The 8,163-nt window shown below is 47.9% G+C and overlaps 3 protein-coding genes across 3 annotated transcripts; 1 reads left to right on the forward strand and 2 right to left on the reverse strand.

Annotated features, from left to right (window-relative positions):
* The first annotated feature begins 32 nt into the window (after positions 1–32).
* On the forward strand, positions 33–2,267 carry V1508DRAFT_427110 (uncharacterized protein). The gene is made up of 4 exons (XM_066941644.1): positions 33–468; positions 538–714; positions 769–1,305; positions 1,359–2,267. The coding sequence occupies exons 1-4, from the start codon at positions 358–360 to the stop codon at positions 2,166–2,168; spliced, it is 1,635 nt and encodes a 544-aa protein (XP_066792668.1). The 5' UTR covers positions 33–357; the 3' UTR covers positions 2,169–2,267.
* Positions 2,227–2,959, reverse strand: V1508DRAFT_33838 (trimeric LpxA-like protein). Its single transcript, XM_066936663.1, has one exon. The coding sequence runs from the start codon at positions 2,835–2,837 to the stop codon at positions 2,286–2,288; it is 552 nt and encodes a 183-aa protein (XP_066792669.1). The 5' UTR covers positions 2,838–2,959; the 3' UTR covers positions 2,227–2,285.
* A 1-nt stretch (position 2,960) lies between these two features.
* V1508DRAFT_33837 (muts domain V-domain-containing protein) lies at positions 2,961–5,992 on the reverse strand. Its single transcript, XM_066936662.1, has 2 exons — positions 4,372–5,992; positions 2,961–4,324 (listed from the first exon to the last, which is right to left on the reverse strand). The coding sequence occupies exons 1-2, from the start codon at positions 5,929–5,931 to the stop codon at positions 3,062–3,064; spliced, it is 2,823 nt and encodes a 940-aa protein (XP_066792670.1). The 5' UTR covers positions 5,932–5,992; the 3' UTR covers positions 2,961–3,061.
* Between the last annotated feature and the right edge of the window lie 2,171 nt (positions 5,993–8,163).

An 8,163-nucleotide genomic window follows, 5' to 3' on the forward strand; every position in this document is an offset into this window, starting at 1 on the left:
TGAGAGTTCATTTACTGTATATACCAACGCGACCGCAGCTCCTATCTGACCGTTGTCACGTGCCGTTGAGAGTGATGTTATGGTGCCAGGTCCTGTCCACACTTTTATTGCTAGTTTCTTCACCGTTAAAGTATCTACGTCGCCCCACGTAGAAGTCTCCTCGTTCTAGAGAAATTTGGTGCAGTCCAACTGACGTACGGGAAGGGTCTTTGCCGAAATAGTGTTGTCTGATCCGGAGAAGCGATAGTTCACTTGAATTATTGGATCGCGTGCGCCCGTCACTGCGATCACATCTGGTCTCCCCTTTCTAGATTAGCAAGGTCGTGAATACGCTCTACGCCAATCAAGCGAGATAATATGTCGACTGATGCAGGAAGCGGTTTGGCCGCTCCAGAGGGCGACGATGTGCAGCTGATCTACTACTATTATGAGGTTGCGCGCGGGTTAACCGGTAGTACCGCAGACGATGTACGATTCGATGTTACAGTCATCTTACTTACAGTTAGAATAGCTAGAGGGATTAACATGGTAATTTAGGCTGCAGCTGCGTATTCTCGGATATTAAAATTTTCGGCTCCAAGTGCAGACAAAAAGGCTCGCACGCTTGCGAATTCTTTTATTCCTGATTTATTCGGAACGTTTGCTGACCGACATGATTTATCTTCACGCGCGGTGGAGAGTATGATTGATTTCTGCGAGGATGAAGACACTAAGGTACTTGTTCCGCTAACATACTCTGCTTTCCAAGTCTCTGACAATATCATTAAGCTTCGAATGGGGACAATAAAACGCCTTCCCGACATCGCAATCCGCAGCCAGTCTGACAGCGACAAAGAATTGATTATTGACATTCTAATACAACTGCTTCAATCACAAGTTCCCGTCGAGCTACAGATAGTCCGAAGTAGTCTTGAAAAAGCTGCCTCTCAACTACCAGCCGTCGCGTCTCGGCAATTGTGGGGACTGGCGTCATCAACCAGTGAGCCAGTGCTGCAAGAGGTCGCTATATCGTGGATCACCTCTACTGGAAAGGTGGTTCTTGGCTCAGCGCCAGAGTTTGCTGCTGGTGGAATTACGGCGGTGAAGTATATCAGCGAGATAAAGTCTCTTGGACGGATTTTGCCAACACTACTCGCCCTGAAGTCAATGAAAGGAGGCGACGATGAGGTCAGCAAGCAGTTGCTGACCGACCTGTTGGATGCGCTAGTTGCGAAAGCGCCTGAGGCTAGTTTGTTAGTCGACTTAAACGAGAGTTCGCAGGAGTACATTGCGTTTTTACCAAAATGGGTTGTCAATATTCTAAGTGTAAGTGAGATATGATTTTGCGGCAGGATCTGCTAATCTGATGTTGGTTTTAGCGGCATGCCTCATCCAATTCTCTCATCAAATACCTCGCCAAGACTGGTGTTCCGGCAATTTTAAACAGAAATATCTCAGATCCCAAGGGTCAAATCCATATCCTGCGTCTCAGCGTCGAAGGTTGTGCATCAGTTCCTGTCAGTACCGAGATCGGCATTTTCATTCCCAAACTCAAAGACCTTATAATCACACTCGCCCGCGATCTTGAGAACGACAAGAAATCAGCGACAAATCCAGAAATGTTCGAGTGCAACTGGGCGGTATTGGAACCGGCTATTATGGCGATTTACATTGCCATCCGGCGCTCTCCTTCATATCCCATTTCGACCGATTCTTCTCCGGACTTGACGCCGGCTTTACGAGCAATATGTTATGAGGCTCAACTGGCGTTACCAAACTTACGGAGACAAGTTTCACAAATTAAGCCTGAGTCCGATGAAGCCATCAAGCTAGACAAGACACGATGGCAGTGCAATAACGTCCTGGAGGTGTCGCGGGAGATGCTGAAGTTGCCGGTCTTGCGATCGAAGAATCCACCCCAGGTCAAATTCTCCTGGAGACCTCGTGTGGCTGCACCTGCTCCTGCGGCTGTTGTGGCCAAGAAACAAAAGGCTGTCGCCTCACAACCGGGCCCGTCTCAGACGCAGTCCAACGGTAGCGGTAAAAAAGTGAACCTTAAGCGTCGTGCCAGTGAACTAGGAAGACAGCCTAGTCCTCGGACGCCGGATAAAAAGGGAAAGGGAGCAATTAGTGATGGAGGCGCAAGAGGTGGTAAAAAGAGAGGCGGAGCGGGAAGAAAAAGGAAGTAGATGGATTCTACTTTGTATGATTTTCTTGTAATATTAGCGATTTTTCTGTATTTCTAGTGTAGTACTGCATTTTATATAACACGTCATTCTCAACGCATAGCTAATATTTCCTGAGCTTCATTTCCGATCTTGGCGGGGCTTGTTGTATAGTGGCACGACTCTCATTAGAAAGTCTACATGCATCTTCATTTCGCGTTTTTGCTGCTCATCAATCATATCCTCTCCCGCATCCTGAATTTCCCCTGCGCCTCCCACAGCTATGGACCTAGGCGGGATAATAGTACTAGTACCGATCTTCGCTCCCGCAGCGATCCTGCAACTGTTGCCAATTCGCGACTTGCGACCTATAACGCATCCGGCTCCGAGCACACAGAAATCCCCAATCGTAACTCCAGCTTCAACTCGCGCACCAGGATCAATATATGTGTAGTTGCCGATAACCACTGGCGAGATCGGTGTTACTTCGAAACTGCAGCTGTCCGAAATGATAGTATAGTCACCAATTTCTACCAATGACGTTTTCTCACTGTCATTGCTGGTCGGTGGTTGCGTGCTGATTTGCACGCGTGGGTTGACGATTGAGTGGTCGCCGACCTTGAGGATTATATTTTGTGATGCCTCGAGGACAACATGCTCGGAGATAAATGATGATGGTTTCGCATCTATCATAGGATATACATGCGGTTGCTGACTCGAGATAGGTGGATTTCGCTGAGGTTTGCTGAAACGCGAGCCACAAAACGCTGCTCATACGCCGCTAACCATGAGTCCGGCGGTCGCAACAGCTCAAATTCCAGCTCTATAGCATAATCAATATCTGCAAATTTATTTAACACACTCTAAATATATCGTACAGAACAACGCACACTAATATACAAATCACAGTATTAGATCTACAAGGCCAAAACCTCCTGAATAAATGGACTACTTTTCAACTTCTCCCTCCACTCATCCGACGACACCAGGTTGTTAAACTGCCGGATCATTTCGTCCTTATCTGTAGTCTCTAACTGTTTCAAACGCGCCCTCCATTCCTTCAGCACAGATCGCAAAACCTCAGATCCCTGAGAAATTTCAATCTTGCTGCATTTCGTGGCAGGTCCCAGGTCGTCATTTCCCTCTTTACCCGCCATATCCTCCAATTCGCTGGCCTTGCGCTTAGCCATATTGACGACCTTCTCAGGGAATCTGACTAGCTCGGCAACATGAATTCCGAACGACTGATCACTAACACCTTCATCAACTTTATACAGCAACGTGATTTCTTTCCCATTAAGTTCTCGTCTATGCTGATGCGCCTCATGCGCAGCTCGTACAGTTTCCACATGCGCAACAACATGCAGATTTTGGACCTGAGGATACCGTTCAGAAAGTCCCGTAAGTTCATGAAAATGCGTAGCAAAAAGCCCAAAGCATTTAATCTCCTTGACAATATGTTGCGAGATCGCCCATGCGAGACCAAACCCGTCATATGTAGAGGTGCCACGACCCAGCTCGTCGATAATAATCAAGCTCTCCGAACTTGCAGATTTGAGAATTGATGCCGTTTCAAGCATCTCGGCCATGAATGTTGAAACTCCTTTGAGTTGGGAATCGCCGGCACCAACTCTCGCGAGGATGCAATCGAATATGCATAGTTCGGCTTCGTCGCATGGGACAAAGCAGCCTGCTTGTGCGAGAAGTGCAATGACGCCAATTTGACGGATGTATGTTGATTTACCGCCCATGTTGGGACCAGTTATGATAACAAATTCGGATGACCCGCGAACAAGTGAGACGTCGTTGGGAATAAAGGTCATGTCATCTTGCGCCTCCATGCATGGGTGACGCGCAGATTTTAGGATTGTATTGCCTTTCCCTCGCGGATGCATTTGCGGACGCACGTAAGGGGTCGGAGCTGTGCTAGACACATGGGCAAAGCTGACAATAACGTCCAGATGAGCGAGGACGACGGCTAACTTCTCGAGAAGATTACAGTAAGTGGCAGCTACAATAACGACCTCACGCACAAGCCCACTTTGCATCTTGTGATAAGAAGAGGATAGATCAGTAAACTCGTTGCTGAGATCCCGAAGCTTTGGAGTGGTGAAATAAATGCCGGCTTTCAGCGTCCCGAGCTCAGTATATCCGCGACGACCACGTAGACATGACGCGTCCTAACTATTTTAGTAACACATTTCACAAGATAAGAAGATCAACTCACAACTCGAGTCAATCTCAGGCACCAACCGTAGCCGGTGTGTTGCTCCAACTTTAGCTTTTTCTCTGGTTCCATATTCAAATCATCCCCGACACGAATGTGTTCCCCTTGAATATCAGTACGCAGCTGTTCGAGCTTGCTATGCACCTCCTGAAGCCCATCGTCAAATTCAGGCTTGATCGTGAATTCATGGTTTTCCAGCGCATCGAGATCAACGGTTGTCTCGACAAGTTCCACCAATTTCTGCAACCCATTACTGTAGTCCGTAAGCTTCGAGGTGTACACCTTATCCAAGATTTTCAACCGTTCTTCGTCGGCGACAGCTTCGAGCGTTGCGATCAAGTCTGGGAGGCGAATAATGGTCTGATAAACTCTAACGACATCTTCCAAGCCGGCCACGCCGCGTTGGAATTTCTTCGACAATCTGTGCAAATCGGGAATCGCACGCAAATGGTCCTCCTGCATTGCCTGTCGCAGTGCGATATCATCCACAAAGGCCTCAACCAGTGCGTGTCGTTCCACTATATCATCCACGTCCATCAATGGTTGCTTTAACCACTGCGCAAGAAGTCGCGTTCCTGCGCTGGTCTTGCACCGATTCAACAGACCGAAAAGGCTCATATTCTTTGCGCCATCGCGCGGCCCAGGCATCAAATTGAGCGCTCGGACGGCGGACGAGTCGAGCTTCATGTACTGTGAAAGATCATGTTGGTAAAGTCGGTACTGTCCAAAGTTCGTCGAGTCACCCATCAATCCAAGATATTTTATCAAGCACGCCGCGGACGCCATTGCGGTCTTGAAACCTGTCTGAGGCAACATCGACGCGGACATTTCTACCGACAATAGCCGGGACAAATCCTGTTCGATATCCCTGGTTGCGAAATCCGAGGATTTCCTTTCCGTAATGACTATTCCGCATCGATCAGCAATACCCCTGATTTTCTTCAGATCGAGATCTTTTTCACCCTCGTTCTGGTGCAGCAAGCATTCCTTTACACCAAGCTGAATAACGAGTGACTCAAAATTCGAAAAAAGCTCATTATCGACAAACTCCGAGACGCCCAATTCCCTGGCCGACGCGTCGGCGAAACACACGCCGACAACCTTCTGCTCGGCTTTGGAAGTAATGCGGACCGCCATCACAATCGGACTTGTCTCGGGACTCGTGATGAGATCCTCAACGGCTTGTAAATTTCCCGGCGAAGCCTGCTTTGCCAGAGACCAGTTGTTGCGACCGGAGCTTGCATAGATGTCGACTTTCAATCCGCGGTTGAAGAGGGCTTCGCGGAGGAAATTGGCGAAGACAAGGGATGAGAGCGTGCAGCTGGGCAACTTCTCGGAGTTGCTCGTTCCAAGGTATTTGAGTACCGTACGCGTGCGATAGACATTGTCCGCGACGTATAACGCTTCAGGACCGTGGCAGGTGTAGTAGTCACCGCGATGGAACACGCGCAGGATTGTCAAGTCTTGAGGAGCGAGCGGATTATCAAGGGAGTTGAAAAAGTTGACGAATCCAACTTCATCGTTTCGATCTGAAAAAGTGAGCTCTGGATTCGGTGCCATTGCGAATCTTGGTGGTATTGCGATGCGCAGGCGCAGTGATGCAGAGCAGGGATGCAGCACGTTTGCGTGCAAAAGCCCACTGAGTGCTTTTCGAACGCGTCATTTGGTCAACGCGTCAAAAATGCGTGTTAGGCTCAACTATACCCATAATAGGGTTAACGCGTGACCGTTGCGGTGGATGGTAACATGGATCAATTATTAGCTTGGGAGGAAACTTAGGGATCGCTAGAGTGAGCTTACGTGCAATTTTACCACTTATAATTAATTATATACAAGAAATATTCTGTCGCTCTTTCCAATGCTCCACTCCGCTCTGTACCGCACTATTACAATGAGCCCGAAAGCAGTATGACAGCAGCAGTATTCTGTAACCACTTTGAACGATTGTCTTTGCTTATTGGGATTACGCCGAAGCCGCAGTTGATGTATCAGTACTGTCGAGAAAGATGTCGTTTCACCCTTGTGACATGCCTCATGAATCAAATCAGTATAATGGCGTAGACATTGATAAGCCAATCTTTATAGAGGTGTTTGTCCGATCACTAAAGGCATTTTACAGCGACGGTTCCTTCTTTGTTGTCGACGCCTAATCTGACGTTACCACATTTTAGAAACGTTTGTGTTTATTCAACATGTTTCTCTGGAATCTCGCCTGCCTGTCGGCAAATGCAGGAAGAAGAAATCCAGGAACTAGACGCACAAAGAGGCGAAAATGGTCAAAAAAATGTGCACTGCGGTCAGAAGTATCCAGCGGCAAAGACTGTCGTGTTGCAAATCAGCAGCAGCACCAGCAGCAGGCTGGCACAGTCAGGTCAATCCAATCTCGTCATGTTTCTTGACTGTGCTTCTGCTTCAGAAGGCAGCCTTTACTAAAAATTTGGACCCATTTTTTGTTCAAGAGCTTGAGCGGTCCACATCCTCTTGTTAGGTCTCCCGTAATTGACATGGAACTGACGAGCTTCTGATGAGGCTTCTGAAAGCAGCTCTCTATTTTCAAGGACTCTTCGGAGATAATCAATCTCTAGCGGGAACACAAACACAATGTCCATGGAAGTAGTTGGTAACAAGAGTCTGGACCTGCTTTGCCCTAACCCAATGAGCCAGGGTCGTACTTTTGACAACTTTCCCCCGTCAATTGTTCTTGTCGCAATAATGTCAGCATTGGAAGCGAGCATATAAACAGAGGTGAGCGGTTTTGCGGGTAGTATTGGAAGATGAAAAGATCATGGCGACCGATCCAGCCAATCACACAATCTGGCTCGAAATCTTTGAATCACACGGTGTAAATTACAGAGAATCGCACAATTGAAGCTTACTTGAGTTTCATTAATTCGTAAACCGCAGGCGGCGCCTGTCATCGCGGAGATGTAGATCGTTTCCTGTTACTGGGCGCAAATTTTGTTTCTGCACGCGACACAAACTTGGGTCGAAAGGCAGAAATGCATGTGATTTGATTGCAAAGTAAAATTCAATTATTAGGCCCTTCCCTTAATTTTAAGTTAGCATAACGATCTAGACGCAAACATCGTAATCACACCATCGGAAAGTCATGATCGACAGACATGAGGCGAGTGCAGGAGACAGAATGTGGACTTAAATACCAGACTAACATCCCGAATCCTCATCCGTCGCACTCATCAGTTCGAACAGTCACGGCCCACAGCAGTTAGACTGCACCATAGAACTTACGACACCACTATTCTCAAGATCTCCATCCAGGCAAGACACGATGGCCGACTTCGTCAAGAAAGTCGCTGGCAGCAACCAGCAGCAAGGAGCTTCGCAACCGGGGCAGTCGCAGACCCAAGATTCGTCCACCCAGAGTGGATCGTCTAAGCATGTCCGCCAGGGAATTGATCTCGCCGAGGGAAAACTGGGATTAGACCAGAAGCGCGAGTCTCAAGCTGAGAAGAATGCTGATGAGAAGATGACTAGTTCCATCTCTGGTCAGATCGATAAGCAATTCGGCGGACGCAAAACATAGGTGATCGATGCACGATAATTGTACTTATGTGACGCGAGGAAATTGAGTAGTACCTGTAGCGAGTATCTGTGCAATATTTTATGGGCCAAACAATAAATTTTGCGAACCCGTTCCATGGATCAGGGACTTTCAGAAATTACTAACTAGGTTAAGGGCGTGGTCAGGATCACTGTCGAGCGCCGATCCCCGGGCTCGCCACTTGAGCCGCACTCTCCTTGTCTTATGTGCTCCTTAATTTCCAATGGCGG

Source organism: Lipomyces doorenjongii (assembly GCF_038497915.1).
Source record: "Lipomyces doorenjongii strain NRRL Y-27504 unplaced genomic scaffold V1508scaffold_111, whole genome shotgun sequence".
Taxonomy (NCBI): Eukaryota; Fungi; Ascomycota; class Lipomycetes; order Lipomycetales; family Lipomycetaceae; genus Lipomyces; species Lipomyces doorenjongii.